A 25,075-nucleotide genomic window follows, 5' to 3' on the forward strand; every position below is an offset into this window, starting at 1 on the left:
TTCTCTAATTTTGCATGATTTTCTTTGCATAGTTCTTTATGTCTTTTCTATTTTATTTCATTTAGTAATTTATTTCATTTCTATACCGCCCAACAGTTGCAGCTAGTCTTTGGGAAGGACAAAAACTTTGAAGGTCCACCTAGAATCCCTGGAAAACTTATTCAGTCCATTGGTTTGGCTTCTGACATTTCAACAGGCCTTATCCATACACTTTCAAGCATAGAAATGTTAATAATAATAATAATAATAATAATAATAATAATAATAATCTCCTCCCCACCATGAGGGCTAGAAAGTTGCTTTAAACCAAAATAAAAGTAAAGCTGAGTTTTTCAGAAAGCTGGATTGTGCCCCAACACTACAACCTAGTGGGTTTCTACCTCTGGAGTCAGACAACTCAATAACCCTCATTTCAACAACAATCAAAGATAGGCTGGACGTACACATGGCGGGCATGTCGTGAGCGGAGCTGGCTGGTGCTGGAGGTCAGACTAGATGGCCCGGGAGACCCCTTCTGACTCGCTGTTTCTATGTAACCCACACTCAAGGGTTGTCTGAACGCATCCATGCAGGCTCAGAGGCGCTGTGGTGCAGGATTCACTTAACATGGGGTTAAAGGTGGGCTGAAACATCCTTGCTCCAGCTGCCTACAGGGTAGCCCAAGTCAACGAGCCGTTCCCTTAACATCTGTGGTGGTTTCATTTCCCTCCGGCTTCCCCAGTTTGCAAATGCAGAAGTGCAAATATAGAAAATAAAGAAAGATCCACACGTGCGTGGGTATAACGCAGCCTCACCAGGAGCACGCCCCCCGCCCCCGCCCTCTGTGGCTGCCGGCGGCCTCGATTCACCCGCGGCAAGGGCCTTTCCCGACAAGAACTGGACGTGAGCTCAGCAAGGGTGGAGAAACGCCCAAGGGACCCAAGGCGAGGTGGCGGCTTGTCCCAGGCGGCGGCGAGGCGTTGCACCAGCAGGGGGCAGCCTCACCCCACTGCAGGTGGTGCGCAAGCTCAGCGAAGGAGGCATCGCTTCCCTGGGGCACTGCTGCTCCTATCATCCCCAGCCAGCAGCGCTGAGGGATAGGAACTGTGGGCCAACAGCAGGGGGGGCAGGTGCAGGGAGAAGGCGTGGCCCAGGTTTGTTCTGGGGGCCACTGCAGCGTCGCCCACTTATTCTTGATGTGTTTATTTAAAACATTTGCACGCCACAGCACCTCCAGGCGGCTCACAACACGAGATAAAACACAATAAAAACATAATAAAAACCATAACACGTTAATCATTAAAAACAACGAAATCCAGCAAAACATACAAAACAGAGGTCTGTGGCAACTAGTTAATAAAATGTTTTTTAAAAAGGAAGGTCTTAATGCCCCCCTCCAGACCTCGCCTTCTGGGAAGGCCAATTCAAATTGCTCCACCTGAGAGACTTCCCCTCCCTGCGTGCCCCCCAGCCCCCAAGGCCTGGGCCGGCACCCCCTCAGAGGTAGTTGTCTTCGTGGCAGTCGGCGTCACTGCCGTCATCCTCCTCTTCCTCGTCGTCACATGCCAGGGCCTCGATGTCGTGCGTGATGTCCGTGATCATGCGGTTGAAGGACTCCGTGCCGGAGCGCAGGGACCAGTCGTCATAGCTGCGCACGGCCGAGGCCGCGGTGCTGCTCATGCTCCGCTTGATGCGCCCGAAGCTGTCGGTCAGGATGCCCCCTTCCCGGATGCCGATGTTCTCCAGGAAGCTCTCAAAGTAGCCGATGTCTTGATCGGGAATGAACGGCCGCATGCCTGAAAGCATGAAGGACGGGGGAGGGTGGGGCAAGGCAGGATGAGGCCAGGGCACCGCGGTCGGGGGCGAGGTGTCCTGCCGTTTCGCAGCAGTGCGAACAAAGCCGCGGCACCAAATGGGCGTAGAGCTCAAGTGCTCAGGAAACCCAGCTGCACAATGCAAGTGACTAGATCTCATGCTTGCAAAGATGGCTGCATGCCAGCTCCGTGAACAGAAGATTGCGGAGCTGGATCCGTGCTATTCTGTATGCATGCATTTGCGCCAGCGATTGTGGGGAAGGTGGAATAGTTCAGGGACACACCGTGTGTGCTTAGCATGACAAAGATCCCGGTGTGAGTTGCTGGCGCTGCATTTCCAACTAGGCAAAATGGGTGTTGTGGGAGAACCAGGCAGGAGGTGATGAACTGGCCCTTCGCTGCCTGAGACAGGGACTCCCCCACACAACTGTGGGGTGTCGGGTCAGTAAAGACCCTCACTCCTTTGCCTGCCCGTTTTCCCCAAGGAGAGCTTAGCTTTTACCTAGCAGGAGAAACTTCCGCCTTTCCCCATAGAGGTGCAGCAGGCCGGCGCAGTATCCTTCCACGGCCAGGCCCGTCCGGTATTCCCGAAGCAGCAGGGCGAACTGCTGGATCTCCTGGGGAGTCAACTTGTTTCTCAGCTGTAAGGCAGAAAACAAGGAAAGAAAGAAAGAAAGAAAACCCAAAGGGCAGTGAGCAAGACAGAAGCGGGCAGCCCCACGATGCAAGAGCATTCGTGTTCTCCGGCTTGATGGGATTGCAAGATCAGCTGGAGGAATTTAGGGTTGGAGGGCACAGAACATATTTAAGCTTATTATTATGGCAACTGGGAAACAAGTCGTCCCCCCCCCCCACCAAGGTGGGCAGTTCTGCTACAACCCACGGTGCCTCCCACTCCTTTAATCGCAGTTTTTGACTAGGTAACCGCCAAAACAGAGGGAACACTGGGGATGTAACCTACCTAGACTTTAACAAAGCTTTTGACATAGTTCCCCATGACATTCTGATAAGCAAATCAGCAAAAACTGGACTAGATGGAAAAACTATTAGGTGGATCCAAAATTGGCTGCTAAATTGGACACACAGAGTGCGCATCAACAGCACCTTCTCAAACTGGATGGGGGTAGCTAGTGGGGTGCCACAGGGTTCAGTGCTGGGCCCAGTGCTCTCCAACAGCTTCATCAGTGATTTGGATGAGGAAGTACAAGGAAAGAAAATAGCAAATTTGCAGACCATACAAAACTGGGTGGAATAGCTAACGCCCTAGAAGACAGAATCCAGGGCGGTCTTGATAAACTTGAACACTGGGCAGAAAGCAACGGAAGGAGATTCCATAAAGGACAAGTGCCAAGTCCTCCACCTGGGAAAGAGAAGCCAAAGGCATCGAATACATGGCTCGGCAGAACTGAAAAAGAAAAAGATCTTGGAGCCATGGTGGACAACAGGGTAAATATGAGCCAACAATGGGATGCAGCCACCAAAAGGGCAAATGCTATTTTGGGATGCATTGACAGAAGTATTATTTTCAAATCACGAGAAGTAGTAGTTCCTCTATATTCCTGACTAGTCAGACCTCACCTGGAATGTTGTGCCCAGTTCTGGGCACCAAGGTTTAAGAAAGATGCAGGGAAATTAGAAAGGGTCCAGCGGAGGGCGACAAAAATGAACCAGGGTTTGGAAACACTGCCCTGTGAGGAGAGACTGAGGGAACTGGGCATGTTCAGCCGTGAGAAAAGAAGGCTGAGGGGGACATGATATCTGTCATGTCACAAAGAGGAAGGCCAAGATCTCTTCTTGCTGATGCCAGGGTGTAGGACATGGAATAATCAACTCAAGTTGCAACAACCCAGATTGCGGCTGGACATCAGGAAAAGCTTCCTCACTGTCAGGGCAATAGGGCAGTGGGACCAGCTGCCCAGAGAGGCGGGGGCTCTCCCACACTGGGGACATTCGAAAAGGAACTTGAAGGGTGGGACGTGGTGTCCTGCACCAGCAGAGGGTTGGACCCGATGGCCTTCTTGGCTCCTTCCACCTCTACTGTTCTGTGGTTCAGTGAGCGCTCGAGATGCACGGCAGGCATGCCCCGATCCCAGGCCGGGGCAGTGAGCACCCACGGGGGCCACCCCTTCTCGCCCCATGTGCCACGCTACTCGCCGTGGTCATGTAGTCCTGCAGCTGCTCCCGGCCGCTGCTGCTCTGGTCGCTGCCGCTGCAGGCCGTCGCGAGGCTGTGGTGTGAGCGGTGGAAAGACGGAGATGAGCGGCCGCTGCAGCAGGCATCAAAGGTCTCGTGGGAGCCGTCGCTGCGAGAAGATGGAGGATCTCAGAGGCGTGGCATGTGTGGGCATGCTGGACCGGCCCTGGGGGGACCCCAGGCATGCCCCCCCGGGCCATGCAGCTCCCTGGGGGAGTCTGGGCCAGGCCGTGCCCTTCATTCCAGCCTACCCTACAGGGCTGTCGTTAGGGCAAAACGGAGATGTGGGGGGCCGTGGGAGGGGCGCTGGAATGCAGGCTTCGCAGGGGGTTGCGCAACAGGAAGGAAGGCAGCTGGCTCGGGGCAGCGCTGCTTTCTCTGCTCCGCCCTTAGGCAAGAGGAGCTGGTGTGAGCGCCCAGGGAACCGCGCTCTGCGTGCGACCCCAGCTGCTCAGCCCAGGGGGTGGCCGTCTGGCTGCTTTTCCTCTCTCGTGCTGGAAAACGCGTCGGCTGACTGACTGGGAAACCGCAGGCTGGACTTGTCTTACCTGCCCCCGCCCCAGGTGGGTGGAACTACGCTCCCCATCATCCCCAGCCAGCACGGCCATGCTACGCTCCCCTTTTGTTTTCCGTCTTTAAGACTTTGCTGGTGAGAGCCGGCGCTTGGCGAGCCCAGCACACTGCTTTGCCCAGCAGCCCGCTGGACGCTTTCCTGGGAAGCCCGGGGCCACAAGGGCAGGCGCACCCTTGGCTGTTCCCCAGCAGGGGGCGCTGCTCCCAACCCCGGAGGAAGGGCGAGCCACACGGCCCGTGGCCCCAGGTTGCCTCCTCTTCCCACAATTTCGCCCAGGCCGGTTTCAAGCCACCTGCAAGCACATTTTCTTAGCGTGCTCCTAGGACTGAAAAATGTGGTCAATTGTTCGGAGACTTGGCCAGCCAGACTACGGAACCGTTGGGCAGGTTGCTCTCTGTGCAGAGGCAGCTTCAAGTGGGCCGGGGCTGCATAGCGGGGCTGCCCCATCATGGAAACCTCAGCCAATTAATGGCATGAGCTTTAGTCCCCTGATCAGTCAAACCCGCATGCCTTTGTATATGAACAAAGACATGACTTCAGAAGGGGAAAAGACAACATACTTTGCTTTGTTTTCAGATTATGAATCCCTAGGATGGGGCAAGCGCTGCTGCAGAAAAGGCGCTCCATCCTTTCGGAGAGGAATGCCTTTGAAGAAGAGGCTTCTTCTAAAACTCCACCCGCAGCCACGGATGTCAAATTCTTTTCAGAATGGAACTGGAGGCGGGACAATGCTTCAGCGCAAAGAATGGGTTCTCTCCCAGGGAATTCTGGGAATCGGAGTTCTGAGCACTGCAGGGGCACTTGGGGCCCTAGCAGAGGTCCCACTGGAAGCCTGGGAAGCGGCCCGACTCAGCCTATGGCACGCGAGCGCACTGCAACCCGGAGGACTCACGAAGAGCTGCAGCAACTGAAGTCGGCGTCGTATCCGTACGTCCCGTCCGTCCGGCAGCTCTCACCTGGAACGAGCGAGGCGAACGGCGGCGTTGGGGCAGGGAGCAGACGCCGTCCTCCCTCGCCCCGGCCTGTTCTGTCCTCTGCAGGTTTCCCTCTAGCCTCCCTGGTGCTCATCACCACCCAGCCAGTAATAAATTTATTTTCAGCCTTTTCACCACCCACAAAGTGTGATTTTTTTTTAGCAAAGACTCCATGCTAGGGAACGGTTATATGAGCAGGCAATTAATTAGCATCTTCAAGAAAATGCAATTATCTCCCCTTCTTGATGCAAAGTGGCTAGATATGTGTACGCTGGAAACACGCTGCTGGTTTGACACTCATGGCTTCTCCCAGAGAAACCTGGAGAGGGCAGTTTTGGTGAGGCCAGGGGAGCTTTCCAGTGGGGTCGCTGGCTTTCCCCGCACAAACGGGCTGTTGCCAGGGCTCCTTGGCTGTTGTGGTAAACGTTGCAATGTTCATGATCCTCCTCGGCCAAAACTTCAGACTGCCCTTTGCTGACCCACCTCATTTCCTCTCCGGTGGGCACAGCTCTGTGAGCAAGCCAGAATCACCCCCACCTATTTTATGGAGAGGTCTTCCACCACACTCAGTGGGAACAGGGAACAGGGGCAGCTGATCAGGGCAGCAGCCCTGGGCTGTGGAAAGGGTTGCTTCGCCTCCCCCTGAGCTCCGCTACAACACAGCAGCGAGAAGGCGCAACTACGGAGCTGGTGGAAGAGAGGGATGCAGTTAATGTGCCATCTCAGAAAGATGCTTCCCATCATCCCGGCAGAGTATGTAACACTCAGCAAAAATTGAGATGCTTAACATCATGTCTCACGCCACTGCTTCAAGCAGCCCATCACCATCCATCGTATTTTGGCCTCCCCGCCGACCAACGCAACCCAGCCTGGTGGATTAAGGGGAGTTCATGACGAAGGGAGGGCCGGAGAGGATTCCATGGCAGGGGCTGAAGAATGCGGGGGGATGAAATCCACTCGATCTGACAGGAGACCCCGGAAGGCGGCACCTTGCTCACAACGGGTCTCCCCTGCACATTCATGTATTGCTCTGGCCTGGCACCTGAGCTCTGATTCAGGTATCACGCCACACGCCACAGTGGGCGAAAACGTGGCCCCAGACTCGGCGAACGAGCACGTGGCCCATGAGCCGGCACTGCGATGCTGTGGCTCAGAAGGCCACGCTGTCTGAGTTGCCGCATGATGCGGGAAACGTCGGCTCTGCTCCACCCCGTGGGAGCCAGCTCTGAGGCCAGCGGTCCGGCTGCTGCTAGATGCCGAAGACCACGCAGAGGCCAAGGGCGGCCGCCGAGGTACTCACTGCGGCTGGACAGCCACGGACGCTTCGGCGTGGACGTGTAGTGGTAGCCGGCCCGGTCCACGCACTCGATGGTTTGGTCTCCGTATATGATCTGGAAAACCTGGCAGATGACGGCACAGCACTCCTCAGCGGTGTCCTGCCCCAGGAAGAAAGAACAGTCAGACCTGCAGGCTGGAGCTGCACGATGGGCACCTGCACTGCAATCTTACACCTGTTCACCTGGATACCTGTCCTGTGCAGGCCGTTAGCCCTACCGCTTAGTAGGACTTGCCTTGCTGGCATGGTGCTATGGGGTGGGGATGTGGGGGCTGAAATCCCCCATTTTTTCTTCTGGCTTCTCTTCCCAACACAGAAAAGAAGGAGACAATTTACATACCGTATTTTTCGCTCTGTAAGACGCACTTTCCCCCCTCAAAAGTAAGGGGAAATGTCTGTGCGTCTTATAGAGCGAATGTGTGTGTCCCGACGCCCGGGAAGCTGCCGGCCCGCCTGCACCACGTGGCACCACCTGGCCGGCACATGCGCTGCTCCGCCCCCCTCCCCCAGCACAGGTGAGAGCTGTTAATCACAGGTGGGTGGGTGTTTTCAAATGGCAATCTGTCTTTTAATGAAACCCATGGGGAAGTGATGGGGAATGTGCCTGTGATTATCAGGAAGCTTTCCATGGATCCCTCCTCTAAAAACTAGGTGCGTCTTATGGTCAGCTGCGTCTTATAGAGCGAAAAATACGGCAAATGTTTGCTGATAATGAAAAGCAATCCAGGAATTGCTTTCTTTGCTGCAGCTGTCTCCCAGTTCTTCCTGATGCACTCAAATCCTACACATGTTTGGACAGAAAAAGGGCCCACGACTGCCAGGCCTTGCAAAAGCACCAAGAATTCAAACCCGACCGATCGTGGGAAGAATTCATATGTCCTGAATGTACGCAGCAGAAAACTGGCACAAGATGAGACAAGCTGCTCTTTTGGTTGTGGAGGGGTGGTGATTTAATATTTAAAAAGGGCTGGCGTGGTGTCGTGGCTAAGGGTTCTGGGACTGGGACCCTGGGTTCTAGTCTCCACCTGGCCATGGGGTCAACTGGGTGGCTTTGGGCCTGTCACAGATTCTCAGCCGAACCCACCTTGCAGGGTTGTTGTGGGGATAAGCTTGAGAGCAGGAGGAGAATGAAGTAAGCTGCTTTGAGTGCTTTAAAAAGAAAAAGGTGGGTGATAAATCTAATAAACAAACACATAAAAATATTTGGGGGCCTATTCCTAATACTATCGTGTTTTAAACAAGACCTGCATTCAAAGGCTTAGAGCTGAGTGTACATCCTGGGCCAGTTTAGACGGAATCAAGTCCTGCAACGCTCAGTATTCCTAGCCATCCCATAGTTGAAGGAGCTTTTTCAGTCTAAACATTTATTTATTTGACTTCTATACCGCCCAAGAGCTGAAGCTCTCTGGGTGGTTTACAACAACCCATTAAAATACAATCTAAAATATACCATTGTGAAAAAACAGGCAAGCTTGCTGTGCAAAATTGTAAACCAACTTTAAAGCCAAATGCACACATTTAACATCCCAATAACTTACACAAGATGCATCTTGGAATCTGATTAAGCAGCTAGCAAAGCCCCGGAAAGCCAATTAAAGGCCTTGAGGTAGAGGCCAGTCTGAACTGGCACCAAAAAGATAGTCAGGCCGGTGCCGAAATTGGGGGCCACCGCCGGGAAGGCCCTTCTCTCTGGGGCCGACAACAGAGGCTGGCTCGGAGCTGGCCGTCGGGGCGGGGGTCCCAGCGACCGGCGGGATTACGTGGCGCCCCCGCCCCGCGCTCCAAAGGGCGCACGGGGCAGAGGCTGGCCGCGCCAAAGGCCGGCTCGCCCCGGGCGCTCGGGGACCCCGGGCGCAGCCGCGGAGGCGGGGCTTACCCTGTCGGCCACGGCCAGGACGATGAGGTTGCAGTAGGCCTCGGGGCGCGGCTCCTGGGGGTCCAGGGGGGTGCCCCCCACGTGCCGGCGCTCCCAGCTGCCGCAGGTCTTGCCCCTCTCCCAGCTGCCGCTGTAGGCCTGCCGGCGCTCCCAGCTGCCGCCCGCCTTGGCTAGGCCGGCCCGGCGCTCCCAGCTGCCGCTGTAGGTCTGCCGGCGCTCCCAGCTGCCGAAGGGCCGGCCGCCCGCGCCCGGCCGCCGCTTCTCCCAGCTGCCCGCGCCCTGCTGGCGCTCCAGGCTGCCCCCGCTGCCGCCCGGCCTCCCCTCCGGCCCGGCGCTCCGGGCCATCTTCCAGTCCAGGCTGCAGATGGTGTGGCGCCGCTCCATGGTGCCCCCCAGCGGCCGCTTCTCAGCGGGCCCCCCGGGGCACTTCTTCTCCTCCGTGATTCCGGGATAGACGTCCAGGCTGCCCCCGGCGGGGACCGGGTCCACCCCCAAACCTGGAAACGGGGAAGAAGGACCACCTGTGTCCAGGTACGCAACGCAGCGTCCGGCCGCGCTGGCCGGCCTGCCCGCCTGCGAGGAGCGGGGGAGGGGGCTCTCCCCGCCTACCCTCCCAGCATCCCGGACCCCCCCCCCCCCGCTGCCGCTCCTCTCCCCGCTGCAGCCCACGCGCCCCGCTGCCCCTCCAGGCCCAGGCGTGGCCGGGCTGGGGAGGAGTCCTCCGGCCAGGCCAGACACCCGCTGCTTGACCCTGTCCCGCCCGGGAAGCCCCACAGCTGGCGGGGAAGGGGAGGCGGGGGGGGGGAGGGGGGCGGCGAGCAAGCGCAGTGGGCAAGCGGACCCCCAAGGCCCCCACGCGGCTGGGGCTTCACCGGCAGCTCGCCTGGTGCCCCGCCGGGCCTTCGCCCGCCCCCGGGGATTTCCAGCCGGCCCCCTCCCGGCGAAGCTCCAGCGCTGAGGCCCCCGCCCTGCCGCAGCCCGCTGTCCTTGACTCAGTGCAGCACACCCGGCAAACTTGTCTTTGGTTTGTTTAATCAAGTACTCCAGGTAAAATAAGCTTTTAGTGTTTAATTAAGACAGCTTGCTGATTCTCTTTTCCACCCACTTCTCATTTGCTTTCAAAGCGGGGCTTTGAGTGCCTGCTCATTTGCATAATAAGGCGCTCTTGCTAACTGTCACAGGAAGGAAAAACCAGGCAGAAATATTCAGAGCAGGCTCTGCTGTAAGAGGAGCTGAGCACAGGCGCAAATCCTGCTCGCACGAAGCGGGGGTGGCTCAAAGGAGGGGGAAATGGAAATGTGTCTTGGCCGCAAGCAGAGGGACCACAAACTGACGGCTAGGACCCCCAGGGAATGGAATGGGCTTCCTCCAGAGGTATTTGAAGCCCCGTCAGTAAGGATGTTCAAGGATAGGCTGGACGTGCACATGGTGGGCACGTCATGAGCAGAGCTGGCTGCGGGGTCAGACTAGATGGCCCAGGAGACCCCTTCTGACTCGCTCTGTTTCTCTGTTTCTGTGTTTTTATGAGCCATGCAGTGCAAGGAGCGTGAATCAGACTCAAGCTATCCCGAAACCCGCTGCCTCTTTTAACCCTTTTAAAAGCCCCATTGGGACAAAGCGTCTTGCTAGCCCTTCTGAAGGCAGAGCAGGTGGAATGAGCCACCGCTCCCAGGGGAGGCTTTGGAGTTTGGGAGCAGTGCAGGATAAGGCCCCCTTCCCGCGTGCCCAGCCCCGGGGCTCTGCAGCAGGCCCCCAACAGTTCTTCCCTGCAGCTCCTAACAAAGGAGCGCCTTCGTGCAGCTCCAGCGTGCCCCGGGCATCAGGGGCAGGCTCTTCTTCAGCCTCAGCGCGTTTGGATCGTGCCCTCAAAGGTGAGCACCAACTCCCTGCGTGGAGGCCGGAAGACAACAGGCGACCATGTTGGGCTGCTGGGCTCCCAGTGCCATGCCCTGCGTAGCTGCCACGTTCGGTGCCAGGGCAAGCTAGGTGTGCTCTGGAAGGGTAACACCACCCAGCGGGCACTGCACTGGGATATCGGCGAGGCAGGATCGGTGCCTGCAGGCGCCGGGAGTGGGGCCGGGGGCCCCGCCGTGGGGGGTGCGCACCACACCTGTCTTGAGCACCAGGAGCTGCAGGGCGTCATCCCTCAGGTAGCAGGCCGCGGCGATTTCGTGGGTGGGGATCCTCAGGATGAGCTCCTCGTTGTCCCGCCAGGTGAGCAGCAGGCAGCGGGCCGAGAGGCTCAGGATGCTGTCCTGCTCGGGGGTCGTCTTCAGCGGAAGCTCTTTCAGCTGCTGCAGGAAAGCCGGGACAAAGGCGCATCGGTTAAACCGTGCCGGGTCTGGAGAAGGCCATGCGCTTCGCTAAGGCAGGTCCGGCGCACTCTTCCCTCCACGGCCCATGGGAGGTGGCCCTGTCCAGCTAGCCGGAGGGGCCCAGGAGGGCGCGCAGCAGTGCATCCCCGAGCCCACCCGCAGAGCACCTGAACCACTGTGAGGGCGGCTGTGTAGCCCCTCCGGATGTCGGCCTGAGCTGGGAAGGAGCTGCCCACAGTGCTGAACCATGTGGGCCAGTGCAGTGCTATGGACGCAGCCCCAGCCCTGCAGCCACGGTTTCCGCCGCCGTGGAGCGCCACGGGCTCTGCAGTGCGCCTGGATGTTCATGCGGGGACAGAGGGTCTTGCCATTGCTCCGGGGTCAAAGTCGCTCTGCTCGGAATGGCATGTGTGGGGCAGGACCCCTCCCCACAGAGAAGGCTCCCCTCCCCTCCGTGTCCCGCTAGTGGGCATCTCAGAGGGACCCAGCTGGCCCTGCGCAAAGCCGGGAGGGTGGCCCAGCGATGCTTTTGGTCAGGCGCCTGCTTCTGCGCATCGACAGAGCCCGCATCTGCAGGCTAGAAGAGCGCAAGAGGGGTGTTGCCTCCCACCTGCCGTGCCACAGAGCCACCCCCAGACTGCCACATTTGGGCGGGCATGCGAGGGGGGCACCGGCGTGAGCACCTCTGGAGGGCTGGTTTTTTGAGCGCATTCATTTGTTTTAATGAAATGAGAGGCAGTGTGGCATAGTGGTTAGGGACTGGGTTCCATAATCACTTGAGAACGGGTTTCCAGGCCCTGCATAGCCATGAGGAACACCGGGTGGCTTTGGGCCAGTCATGGACTCTCAGCCTGACCTACCCCGCAGGGCTGTTGTGAGGAGGGCAGGATTACGCAACCCACCTTGGGTTCCTCGCAGGAAAAATGGTAGGATTTAAATAGAAAAAATGCATAAGAAGAAGGCGTGCCCAGACTGGCACACCATTTTGCAGCCCATGCTTGGATGGATCAGGAGCGTGCGGCAGGTAGGCAGGCATTCAACAGGTGGGCAGACAGGACCGGAGCCTGCGGGGCACTGGGGCAGTTTGATGGCTGCAGCTGGACAAACTTTTTCTGAGTCCGAAGAGCAACAGCTCAGGTTTACCCAGAACAGACAAGGAAGTTGGGTGGCTGCTTCCTTCTGATTCCCTAGGACGGTGCCTGGAGACCCCTTCCATCTCTTCTCTGGCCAGCAGGCCTAGCAGCTCAGCAAGCAAACGGTTGAGCCTGCCTCTGCTGGGTTCTTTCCCTCATCAGACTAGAGGAAATGACTTTGATGAAAGAAAACAGTTGGGGCAACCCTAACTAAGGCCCTAGGATCAAAATAGCCACCCCTCCTCCCAGGGTTCTTTTCCTCATCTGACTTGCAAAATTCGTTGCAAAGGCACTATTGTTAACTGAGCAACGCCAAAGCGCATTGAAGTGCATTGTGCAGTTGTTACCCTCGCGGTATCCAGTAACTGCAAGAGTTCATCGCGGCTGGAGGGATTCAGGGAAGCCGTCACCCAGGTCAGGTGACCTAAAAACTGGAGAGGAAGACAAAGTGAGAGGCGATAAATGCAGCAGAGGGTTGGGCAACATTCTGCGCTGAAAAGAGAGGTGAAATCCATGGTCAAGATAAACTGAAATTTAAGCCCACAGGCCTAGTTTTGCTTCATTTTATCCTGCTTTCTTTTCTGCTGTCCAGAAATGCATCATTTGAGGGCCTGAAATGTGTGCAGGGGCAATTTTATGGAAAAGATGTTCATTTGGTATATATTTAGAAACATAGAAACAGAGCGAGTCAGAAGAGGTCTCCAAGGCCATCTAGTCTGACCTTCAGTCAGGCCATCTAGTCTGATTTATTTCAACATCTGTGGCCACCTTTAAGGGAAAATCACAGTGTCTCAGAAGCGTGAAATTCACTACATAGAATCAATGTTTATAAATTGCAAAATATAATTGACCACTATAATATCAAGGCATTTTGAACAAGCTGCGATTGAAGCAATCTAGACCATGTCAAATGTGCTACTCCGTGTGCCAATTCATAGTCAAAGCACTTAAAAAATAAGAGATTACAGGTACAATCCTAAATTGGTTTAGACAAGAAAAGACCTCCGAGTTTGAGGCTACAATCCTGTTCACCCTTCTCAGGGAGTAAGCCTAAGTTTAATAGAGCTTACTCCTGAGTAGGCCTATGCTTGCAGGGCAGCAAAGGAGAGAGAGGGAAGGACCCCTCTGGAAAGCGGTGTGTTTGAGGTGGGGGGGGGGCAGGCAGCAGTTCCTTGGCTCACAGCCCCCAGTGCATCATGGAATTCAGTTTCACATTTATTCCCCACCTTCTGCTGGTTAGTAGCGCAGCTGCATCTGTCCTTGAAGTCCAGAGTTTGCTATGATTTTGTTCTTGCTCGAGAGAGACAATGTAATGCATCTTGGGAGAGCTCTGTGGACTAGTGGTTAGAGCACTGGCCAGGGACTTGGGAAATCTGGGCTCCGGTGCCCATGCAGCCCTGAAGCCCTCTGGGCGGCTTTGGGCCAGTCACCCACTCTCAGCCTGGCCCACCTCACAGGGTTGTTGTGAGCATCACGCGGAGAGAAAGGGGACCATCTACACAGTGCAACCCTTAAGGAAACGCTCTTTCTGCAACCGTTGGAGCAACCACAACCCTGCAAGGTGGGCCGGTGCTGTTCCATAGGGCAGCTGGAGAAACCATGGTGGGTACAGGATTCACTGGGGCCTCCCTGGACATGTCCTTAAATCTACCCCTGCATGTAACAGGCAAGGGAGGAAAACTGCCTTCTCTGCCCTGTGCCTGCCCCACCCCCATACTTAGGGGGAGATTTAACCCTTTCCTTGCCTGCAGGGAGCCTCAGTTGCATCGAGAGGCCCCTTTTTGCAACCTTTCTGAACCCAGCACCCTCCAGGTGGGCTGGACTACAACTCCCATCACCCCCAGCTGGCATGAGCCATGAATGGGGGGCCTGCTCAGCTGGCTTCAATGGGAGATTCCATCTCCCTGGGTCCTGTCCCGGGAAGTTCATATCCACTCTGGTCCTTCCCGGCACAGCAGGGGTGGGAGTCACTTCCGGTCCAAAGGCAGGATGCAGCATCAGAGAAGATTCGGGGCTGGGGGCTGGCCCCTGGGGGGGCATGGCCAAAGGCAAGAGGCAGGTGGGACCCAAGCACCACATGATTCATCGCTTCCATCACCGCCCCCCCACCACCGTCCATTTCTGTGCAGCCCCATAGCTGAGGCACTCTGGGGGCTTGTGACAGCAAAGCTCTCCCTCGCAGAAAGTGAGCCGCGGAGGAAGGATTTCGGGGGGAGAGCAACGCGCAGAGAAGCCAGGAGGCGCCCAGCAAGCGCCCCCCGAGGGCCAGGCCGCCACCCCACACTGGCCCACCGGCTCAGGGTCCCACAGCCCTTTCCCGGGGATGCCCACCCGGCCCCCTTCGCCCCTGACCTTCACTTCCTTCTCGACATAGTCGAACAGAAGGATCTGGGGGTCTGCGAGGAAGTCCGGGGGGTGGAGCGGGACGGAGTGCAGAGGCCGCCGGCTGCTGCTTCTCAGGGGCTGCCTTCGGGCTGCCTTCGGGAACACCAGCCGCTTGATGGGAGACACGAACCCCTGCAAGAGGGCAGACAGGGAGGGGAGCTGGTGAGGTCCTGGCAAGGAGGAAGCCGTGCCCACTGCCGGTCGAAGACACGTTCTGCGTCAAGAAAACAAAAACCCGTCAGCCTAAACTAAATGCAGCGCGCAGGCCATCGCTGATTTCTGCTTTTCCACTAGCCAGGGAAAGAAACAGCGATGCAGCCGCGGGGCCCAAAACCCGCGTGACTGGGAAGGACCCTCCCCTCTGAGGCTGCAGCGAGCGTCGTCCGGAGACACTCTGGTCCCTCTGCCCCGAATGGTGTCTTCACCCCAGCCACCTCCAACCTGGTGCCTTCCAGAAGAACAGACTACAATTCCCACCTGCCCCAGCCAACATGATGAGAACTGCGGTCCAATACCTTTGTAGGGCACTGGGTATTCCCTGCTCTAAGACCTGGCGGACATCATTTGCAGGCCAGGAGAGAGGAATCCCCCAGGTGAGTCCCCTTCTGTGGCCATGGAAGAAAACACCAGCACACCGACCGACCAGCAAGCACGCCACCTCACAAAGGAGCTCAGTCTGCGGCCCTTAACGCCCGCATCGCTCAGCGCTGGGGCCAGAATCTGTGTCCCCGTTAGCAGCAGGTTCAGAGGGATGCCCTTTCGACTGTGGCGAGATCTGTCTTTCTCTGGCTCCCTTTTAAAGCTGCGTTATCTGGAGCATTAAGGTTCCAGTGCTCTGCCCAGTGCCATCCATTAAGCCTCTGCCGGGCCACTCCGTATAAAAGCAAGATATCCATTTTCATCTGCAGGACTCCATCTCTGTCCTGGCTTCTGCCTCTCCTGGCTGAACAGATCTTGGTGTGGGCACCACTGGGCGACTTGGAGGCAGCCCCAGCGTGGAGCCAGTGGGGTGCCCCCCTCAGGAGGGTTTCCGGGGTCCCCTGGACACAGCGGCGCTGGAGTTGCACTGTGCAGAAACCTTGAGAGGGGTCCTTGCACAGCTCCGCTCCTCTGGTGCTCAAACAGGGCCCTTTCCTGGTGAATCTGGTTGGCTTTGCTAACTTTGCTAACTTTGGTTACTTGCCCCAGGCACTGGCATGTTTTAAGTTTCTCTTGCGGGTGACAGGCAGTTCTTGGACTGCTCCCAGGACGGGCTGGTGGTGACTCAGCCAGGCTGACAGCTGGGCATCGCCGGAGGCAGCTGGAGGGATGCGTGTCCCAGAGGCTTGGGATGGCCCTGGAGCCGTGGCAGGGTGGGCAAAGGCCGCCGAGGCCCATCTGCTCAAAGGGGGGGCTGCAGGAGAGAGAGCGCCTCCCGGAGCCGAGCCGAGAACTAGCCTGTCACTTTAGAAAGACAGCAGGTCTAAGCGAGGCTACCCACCCAGTCACTCCCGCAGGGAGGCATTTCAGCTCCAGTGAGCCTCAGCCTTGGGAGGGTTCCTCTGATCATGTGCAGAGAGCATTTTGTTGCCCCCAGGACTGCCTTCTCCACAAGAGGCACACTACCGGAGAGAGTGACAAAACACAGAGCGAAACTGTAGAGACGGTGGGATCCTTCTCTCCCGCTCCTGCTCCTCTTTTGTTGCTCTGGACAACGCCAGCGCAGGCCATGAAGCTCAGTCCCGCACAGCTCTGGGCTCCCACGACGGCAGCCGCCGCCACCTGCCAGGTGCTGTGCATTCTGCCCAGCGTGAGCCTCTCAGCTTCGGCAGCAAGCCAGCCCGATTCTTTCAGCAAGCGCGTGGCGTGGCTTGCTTAGGAAGCAAATACTAAGCGTTTCTGGACAGAAAACGGCCATCGCGGGCAGGGCCGTGCTAGGAGGGTCAGGTGTTTTCTGACTAAGCATGCGCAGGATCGCGCTCTTTCTCAAGTTGCAGACAGCTGGTCTCCTTACCAGAATCTGGGGTGCTAAATAAGCCTTGCAAATCAATCAATCAATCAATCAGTCCCAAAGCTGTTTACAACATGAATGTTTAAAATGCAAAACTGTGAAGACATTGGAAAATAGAATGCAAAACAGCTTAACCAAGCGCATTTTAACAACTGTTATTGTCAACCGAAATAATTAAAATCTAGGAACGACAAGCCAACCGACTTGGCAGGACAATCCGTGAGGGAAGCCAGAATGAAGAGGAAGCCCTGCAGGTGCCACAGCCAGCGCCCCGCAGCCGCGTCTTGCCGCCGGGCCCCCTTCTCCAGCCTTCGCGTCATCCCGGTGTTGTTGACCACAACCCGCGGCAGCGCAAGGAAGCCTGTGGAGGGCACCACGTTGGAGAAGGCTCCTGCAGGCCGTGCCCATTCCCTGGCCCCTCCCCCTTTGCACAGGCCATGTCCCCCCGTCCTCTTCCCCTGCACCTGTGTGTTGGATTGCAACTCCCATCATGCCCAGGCATCGGCTGCCGTTCCTGTCCCTGCTGGCAAGGCCAAAGGCAGCGGCTCTCCCACGGCCGAGGTCACCGGGGTGGCTCTGCTGGCCGAATGGACTGAATGAATGCGGCCGAGGCAGCTGTGCCCTCCGAGTCCTGGGGGGGCAAAGCGCCTGCACCTACGTGCACAGCACCCTAAGAGACCCCCGCGTGCCCCCCCAGCGGCACCCGGCCCCTCTCCCACGCACCTTCTTCCCTTTCTTCGCCTCGTACTCCATGTCCCGGCCTCGCTCTGCGCTGTCCCCAGGATGTTGCGTTTCCCTCTACGCCAGCGATCCTTTGTTTTCCCATCCTGTGTCGGAAACTCCACCAGTGACCGGCCCTGAAGTCATGCTGCCGAGTCCCAGGACTGATAAGCGATGGAGCGGCCGAAAAAGCGGCTCTGGGGGCGGAGGGACAGTGCCGCACGGAGGCCTGGAAGCACAGGGGCGCTTCCTGTGGGGCTCGTAGCCACAACGGATGGGGTGCGGAGAAGACTGCAAGCGGCACCCCCGCACGGCCAGGCAGGGGCAGCGAGAGCCCCTTGGGACCCCCCCCCCATGTGCCTTGCCTCTGCCTTGATTCTCCCCTTGTCTTGGGAGGGGGTAGCCCAAAAAGCGGAACCCGTCGCCCCCCAGGGAGAACAGCACTTGGCAGCAAATTGCACGCACCCATCAACACGGCGATTTTGATTTTTGATAGCGATGCGGTGCATGCTGCCAGGGGTGGAAGGCTGTGATCCCCTGAGCCACAAGCCTTTCTCTGCCCATGAACAAGTGTGGACTGGCAGCTTCGAGGCCTCTGCTACCCTCGAATCGGGTCGGACTGCCCTTCAAGCACAGGACACCTTCAGACAGAGGACTGTCCTGGAGACATGCATATGTAGACCGAGTGCAGGGTCCTTTTAATCCAATCGGCAAAAGAATCTTCTCTTCTCACATGTCAGCACCCCATAATTTCTTGCAATTCCTCTTTTGCACTTGAACATTTGCGCCTGAACAGTGTCAACGTTTGGAAGGCCGCCAGTCCCGACGCTGGCTCTCGTGGCATTTATTTGCACTGTCCCCACGAGCGTGGAGGAGAGGTCACCATTTAGCACTGAGGCACATGAGAAACACCCTGGGTTTCCAGTGGTGGGAGTCCCATTCGCCACTGGACAGCTCGGGGTGGCTGCATGAAGCACCAATGAAAACCAGACAAGGGGGAAGCCACACTGTGGCCTCTCTTGAGCCTCCGTGGCCACAGGGCACAGGCAGTGCCCTTGAACGGCCCTTTGTTGCTCAGATCCAGCAGTCTCCAACGCTTTATTGTTTCTCTGATGCTGCTGAGATTTCGAGCATCCCCTAGCAAAGCAATTTTATAAGGCAGCTAACAAACAAACCAGACTGGAAGCTTTCCTTGCACACGGCTTTGAAGCAGAGCATTAACCTGTCGAAACAAACGCCTGTAGAAGTCAGGGCCCGTATCACAACATATGATCTAAATGAAAAGGCGCTTTGTGGTGGAGCTGCTGCTGTGGCATCTGGCATGCCCGGCCCCGGAGGCAGAGGAGGGGGCTGGCCCTGGCACCTCCGCCCACCTGGAATAATAAAGGAGAAGCAGGTGGAGAAGCAGCCTGGCCTTTTCGTACGACAAAGAAAACCCAGTGCGGGTTCCACAGCTACCAGACAACGTGCGGGGCAGCCTTCTCCAGGCGGCACCTCCGCGCGTCGGACGGTGCCTCCCAGGATCCCCACCAGCAACTCCCAGCACTCAAGGGGCTGGCCGTGCCGACCGGGAATGATGCAGGGCGTCTGGAGGACCTGCGCGCAGGGCGGTGGCCCAGATCAGAGCAAGGAAGGCCACCGCAAGAAGCGGCACCAGGTGAGGGTCGAAGCCTGGAGGCGACCAGACGGGCCAAGACACGCAGCTGCTGCTGCGGCTGCGGCTGCTGCGGCTGCTTTCGTTTCTGTGGCACTCAGTCGAGGAAGCTTTTGGAGCAGTTTAAACAGTTTATTAAAACCCCATACAACAGAATATCAGAAAAGCTTTCCAAAGTACAATGTTTAACACAAAATTAAGAACAGCTAAAACAACGTGCGAGGAAGCGTAGCCCTGTGGAACCCGGCAGGTCTCTCTTCAAAGGCCTCCGCATCAAGGGCGACCCTGGTGCCGAGCCGATCGCGAGGCCGGTGCAGGCGACTGGGCCCTCGTCCGGCCGCAAGGCGAAGGCCCTTCTGTCGCGGTGCCTCTCTAGCTGCACGCGTCCCGAAGCGCCCCCAGCACAGCACAGCGAGGCGATGCGTGAGGGTGCTGGAGTGGGGACCCCGAAGGAGGGGCTTTGGGCCAGCCAGCGCCTCTCGGCCCAACCTCCCCCACAAGGTTGTTGTGGAGATAAAAATGGAATGGCACAAGCCGCCCTGGGTTCCTTGCACAAGGAAGACGGTTGACGTCTCGATGTAGCAATGCAGCTGCTTTCCTTTATTAGGGTGAAATCCCAGGGGAAACACACACGATAATCGCAAGCAAAATAAAGCAAACCGGAACCATGTTGTGGTTGCTGTGATGTGGCATCACGTGGTCTCCGAGTGAACGTCCTACACAGTCCCCTTCCGGTGGCCGCCCTTCTCAGCTCTTCCCAGCTCAAGGCCATGGCTTCCGTTCTGGAGTCCATCCGACTCTTACTTGGACTTTCTCTCCTTCCCCTGCCTTCTCTGGGGTGCCTGCCCTTGGCCAAAACCGACTCCCTAAGAACCAGCTGCCCAGAAACGGGTCAGAGCGCAGCAGAAGACAGGAAGCCGCAGTCTCAGGGAGGGCCGTGGGGCTGGACGCAGATTCGCTCGTGCACACAGCGGTCCCACGGAAATCAGTGGGGCTTCAGTTTGGCATGACTTAAACCCCATTCATTTTAATACGATGATTACATTCATCCCAACCTTTCTTCTCCTTGCAAGGAATCCAAAGCAGTTTACAAGGTTGTCCTCTCCACTGTGTTGTCACAACAACCCTGTGGGGCAGGTTAGGCTGAGTCTCGGACTCCGGCCTGAACAAAGACACGCCAGGCAGGGAAGCTTCCGGTGCCTCGCCGCATTCATTCCCAGCCAACGTGCCTGCTGGATACTGCACAGGACCGCGTCCTCGACCAGAATTAAATCCTCGGTGGGGCCCAGGATGTGGAGGAGGAGGGGGCAACAGACCGCAGGGGTCCTTCCTAGCCTGACTATCCCAAACCCTTCTTGGCCCAGCCACATGTATCACGAAAGCCGCTGGGACACTGTGCTTGCAGAGCAGGTGCTCCTGGTCCCAGAGCGCTGGCTTCTCCCGGCGCGCCTTTCGTGCTGACAGACTTCAGATGGCCGGCCACCGAGCACCACGTGTGCCTCAAGAAGAGAAGCATCGCATGGCACATTAGCACGTCCTGGCCCTAAGCGGGGGGGGGGGGATTCTCCCTCCTCCGTGCCCCACCCGCCCCCAGCACTTCTGCGGTGGGGGAGAGGGAAATGCTGAGACCCTAGTGTCCTCCGCACCCACACACTAGCAACGGATCTGGGCCATTCCTTGGTCCGAAGCAGACACGGCTCTGGCGCAGCTGGAAATTTGCATGCAATGGCCAGTGGCCTGGGCAGTGGAAACACCGGCCGGCCGGCCAAGAGCTGGTCAGGTGGCCACGCTCGCCGCAGCGAATCGTCCCCAGGAGATCATGCGTGCAGCTGCTGCGAGCTGGAACGAAAGCCCGCGAGCTGCTCACACATCACCACAGCAGAACAGCCCTGCAGGAAGGACCAGCGCGCTGCATCGCCCAGGACTGAGGCCGGCCGGGTTGTTTCCCGTGGCACGTGGCACTTCCTCCAGACAGAGACCCTCTTTCAGCTAGCGGGGCGAACCACCATGGAAATATCTAGAATCCGTTCCGTCTGGTTTACAGGCATCCGAGCAAGTGGCCGGCTGAGACGACGAATCCCATGAAGCAGGTACAGCGTGAGGAGTCATAGTCCCCCCGCCCCCCATTTGCACTGGGTAAGTAGGACCCCGTTGCTGTTCGGGGTGGAAAAGAGCCCTGGAATGCTGGAGGAAGGAGGAAAGGAAAGAAGGAAAAAAGACGCCCAGCGAGAGAGGTTTTATTGAAATGAATTTAATATCATGTTGCAGCAGAATTAAAAATATACAAAAAGTTTGTGGTATACAAAAGAGTCTCGGTACAGAACGGCTGCCTCTCCTCACCCCCTGTGTCTGTGTGGGGCGATCCGTAGAAGGCGGCCTATTTGATGTATGTACAGTACATGGTGGACGAGTTCACCAATTCCAGGAGGCTGGGAGGGAGAAGGGGGGGAGGGCAGGGTCCGGGGGGGGGGGGAGTGTCATGTGACATCCCCTGGGGTCCTTAGCTGGCCAGTGGCCGGCCCGGTTGGACAGGGCTCCGAAATCGAAAGAGGGCAGCCAGATGGGCTGGTGCTTTACCTGGAATGTCCCGACTCCATCGCAGCCTTCTCGGGCCTGGGCTCTTCGGACGGGCCGGACTGCTTCTCCCAAAACCCCTTTAGATAAAAGCGGTCGCAGTCCTGCTCATCTGGAGGGCACCCAGTTGGGGAAAGCTGTGCTGTGGAATATTTCAGAAAGGCTTCCCTTCAGAGCATCATAGCTATGGATTAACCCTTGTGTTCCTTTCTCAAACTGCTTGATCTGGCAGCTCTAATTCACACCAGTGCAACACCAAAACCTCAACACGCGCATGTGAATGTGCGGGTGTGTTGTGTGCAAGGCGTTGAGCACCTCCGACCACACAATCCTCCCTAACCAGAAGGTTCAGGATCCTGCATGTGGGCCTTTGGACGGAGCCAAAACGCTTCAGTTCTGGGGTCCACGGTGAGCTCGCATGGAAGGGCCAACGGGGCGGAGCACCAAAGTAGAGCCGGGTCCTTTCTCACGGTTCGCCTCTCTCCGTGGCCGAGTGTGGAGTGTCTCTGGAGCGTGGGAATCCACTCTCCCTCTTCCGGGACGATTCAGGAACCAGGTAACAGTGAAGCATCATTGCATTCTTTATTTGGTCGATTCAGCCCTATTTTCAACGTTTGTGATAGTTTTAAAAAGTTACAGAGAGAGCCGGGCGGGATGTGGGGAATTCCTTTTGGAAGGCGGCTCGGCTGTGTCCAGCCAGGCCTTGCGGTCTCTCTCTCACACGCACACAGGTGTGCAAGAAACGGTCCGGCATCAGGAAGAACAGACTGGAGCAGTGCAAAGCCGCCACACGGGACAGGACCATCCGGGGAGGGGGGAGGTGATGCTTCCTTGTGCGCTTCCTGAACCACCCACCCGTCGCTGCCCCCCCTCCACACATCTGTGCGCCATCCCCCCCCCCCCGCATCTCTGCACATGGTTGAGGGAGAGACGCCAGCTGCAGGGTTTCCATGTTGCATCTACTCTTAAGATTATTGCAAAGGCTGTGAGCGCCGCAGCCTCAAGGCGGAGAAGACCGTGGCAAGAGTGCATAGAGAGTAGCCCCTTGGGCAGCTGGTCGCCCCTTTCCCCAGCGCAGGCTCCGTCCGCAGGGCCGCGTTGCTCTCGCTGTTGCTCAGCTCTCCGAGGCTTCCCAGCCCCTCTGAAAGACCCCCAGGAGGCCATTCCAAGGTCATTGCCAAGCGTGAGCCTCCCCCTCCCGGCAGTCCTTCCCAGGGGGCCGTTTGGCCCTTCACAGACCCTTCCCGAGAAGGCCCTTCATCCCGCGACTCGCCAAAGGGGGCGGCCTCAGTGGCCCCTTGGCCGCAGGGGGCACCGTGACCGCGCCCCAGGCCCAGGCGTCCCACGGGATAACGGTGGCGCCGTTGGGTCACAAAACCACGGCGGGGTGGTGTGGCAGGAAGGCGTGTTTGCCCACCGGTAAGGGCCTGCCGGACCCGCTCCAGCTCCTCTTCCCCTCCGCAAGCTCCTCGCGGGAGGCGCGTGCCTGACGCCCCCCCCCCTCGCTGCCACCGTGCAGGCAAGCAGCTGTGACGCTGGACCGATGGGCGAACCTGCCTCCCACACTGTGAGTGGGGCAGCACCCCCACACCGGGCGCAATGCAGGCCCCACAGCACAGGGCTGCTGCTGCTCAGCATCTGCCGCCTGAGGCCAACGGGGCAGCCAGCCCCGGTGGAAGGAGCACCCCCGGCACCCGGGCCAGCCCTCGCAGAGCCTGGACTCAGGCTGGGGGCAAAGGGCTGGTGTGGCCAAGTGGCCCCCCTTCCTGGCTCGCAGGGCTTCTCCTCTTGAGAAATACAGTTGGCCCAGAGGTTACACCACCCTCCCTTTTACATTCTTTAACCGAAGAGCAGGATCCACAGCAAGGCCTGGAACGGACAGCTGTGCCTATCAGTCTGGGCCAGACAGCTCCAGACCGGTGTGGCAGAAGGGTAGAAGAAAGAAGTGTGTGTGCGGGGGGAGCTGGCCTGTGGGGGCTGTTGCCTGGCCTTGATGGGGAGACGCTCCTGACGGATTGTGCCAGGGGCCATGGGGCACCTCCTTTCCGGATCAGTGAGGGCTTGGCCAGGGCCTCCCACCTGGTCTGAGCCCACAGGGGGAACCGAGACACCTTCCACCTGGCCCGAGGGAGAAGGCAGCGCCTGCCCCAGTCCCTCCGCAGCAACCGTCTGAACTGGCTGGCAGTGCAGCGCCCCGGCACAGGCTGAATCGTGGGGCTCAAGGCAGAGCCACCGCATCCCAAGCGGAGGGGACAGCCGGCAAGGGCGTGGGAAGAGCTGGCAGGCTGCCACGACTGCCCCCTTGCACTGGGCCCCCGAGCCACCGCTTCACTCGGCCCTTCGCGTCCGGAGCCGCCCTCCCAGGAGGAGACCCTCGAAGCGGCAGGAAGGGGGGAGTCCTGGTCCTTCCCCTCCAAGCGGCAGCCTCGTTCCTCCGTTAGCGTGTTGCTCCGGGACTCCCGGCCAGGCGGCCTTCGCTTGGTTGCCGCACCCACCCATCCCGCCGTATTTCCTCTTGCAGGGAGCCCAGCTGGCTAGCTGGCCCTGCTCTGCTCCTTTTAATCCCCAGGCAGCCCAGTGGGCAGGCTAGGTTGGGGGTCAGGGGCTGGCCAACATCCCCCCGCCAGCTTCGTGGCCAAGTAGGTGTCAGAACCGGGGTCTCCCGAGTCCCAGTCCGGCACTCTAACCACTACACCAGGGGCGCAGGGGGCACACGCAGCAGGCACAGCTCAGCCCTTCCTCCCTCGGCCGGAATCTGCCGCCCGAGACAGCTGCTTCGGGCTGCCTTGCGGCCGGGACGGCCCTCTGCTCGCTCGGCCAGCGACCCCCCCCAGCTCACCGCCTGCCCCGTTTCCTGCGCCAAAGCTCGCCCCGCCTTCCGCAGAGCGGCGCCCTCCTGCACCGCAAGGCGAGGGAGAGGCCCTTCCCGGGGTGGACCCTCACGGAGCGCGGCCACGTGCGGTGCTCCTTGACGGCTCTGGTGCAGTCACAACGCAGTGAGCCAAAGTGGGAGCAGAGGGCGGACCTTTCAGACCCGTTCGGTGCAAAGGCAGCCGGGGCGGGCACCAAGCCGTGCTGCTGGCCCGCTGCCAGACGGCACCGTGGAGGGACTGCGCTGGCTCAAATGAGGCTGAGCTGCGGTTACAGGGGGCTGTGGTTGGACGAGCCCCCTGTAATCTCAACTGGATTCAATGGGGGTTAATGGGTGCCTTCCAGATGTGTTGGGGCAACCTCCCCCAGCCCAAGTGGAGGGTACCTGCTGGGGAGGGGGCAGTCCTTCAAGCTTGCACCAGTAGCGGGAAACAGACAGGGGCCATCTGGGAAGAGTGCAGGAGAGAGGACTGAGACAGAGGGAGGGCTATACCAGTTTGGGCTTCAGTACCTGGCCAGGCCAGACACGTTTGCGCCAATGCTGTGCCCCAGGTGGCACCGCAGCCGCCATCAGAAATCCCTTTTGGTAAAATGGCAGTGCAGGAGGAGAGGATTAGCTCCTTCCCCACTGCAACAGGCCTGGGGCGCATTTCGAGATGGGACAGACCACCAAAGCGGCACTTAGTC

The 25,075-nt window shown here is 58.3% G+C and overlaps 1 protein-coding gene across 1 annotated transcript; it reads right to left on the reverse strand.

The window, feature by feature from the left end:
- Positions 1 to 1,134: 1,134 nt before the first annotated feature.
- Positions 1,135 to 17,425, reverse strand: CCM2L (CCM2 like scaffold protein). Its single transcript, XM_044455814.1, has 10 exons — positions 17,293 to 17,425; positions 14,547 to 14,711; positions 12,542 to 12,625; positions 10,857 to 11,040; positions 8,747 to 9,243; positions 6,835 to 6,970; positions 5,453 to 5,516; positions 3,948 to 4,095; positions 2,296 to 2,434; positions 1,135 to 1,775 (listed from the first exon to the last, which is right to left on the reverse strand). The coding sequence occupies exons 1-10, from the start codon at positions 17,320 to 17,322 to the stop codon at positions 1,477 to 1,479; spliced, it is 1,746 nt and encodes a 581-aa protein (XP_044311749.1). The 5' UTR covers positions 17,323 to 17,425; the 3' UTR covers positions 1,135 to 1,476.
- Positions 17,426 to 25,075: the final 7,650 nt, after the last annotated feature.

Source organism: Varanus komodoensis, unplaced genomic scaffold (assembly GCF_004798865.1).
Source record: "Varanus komodoensis strain SLA01 unplaced genomic scaffold, ASM479886v1 scaffold8, whole genome shotgun sequence".
Classification (NCBI taxonomy): domain Eukaryota; kingdom Metazoa; phylum Chordata; class Lepidosauria; order Squamata; family Varanidae; genus Varanus; species Varanus komodoensis.

What these genes read in the sequence shown, in the direction of transcription:
- CCM2L (XM_044455814.1), bottom strand. Translation starts at nt 17,322, where the DNA reads ATGGAGTACGAGGCGAAGAAAGGGAAGAAG. An exon ending in AGGCGAAGAAAGGGAAGAAG is followed by an intron (nt 14,712 to 17,292) that starts GTGCGTGGGAGA and finishes GCCCTCTTGCAG; the next exon opens with GGGTTCGTGTCTCCCATCAA. An exon ending in TCCTGGCCGTGGCCGACAGG is followed by an intron (nt 6,971 to 8,746) that starts GTAAGCCCCGCC and finishes TTCCTGGGGCAG; the next exon opens with GACACCGCTGAGGAGTGCTG.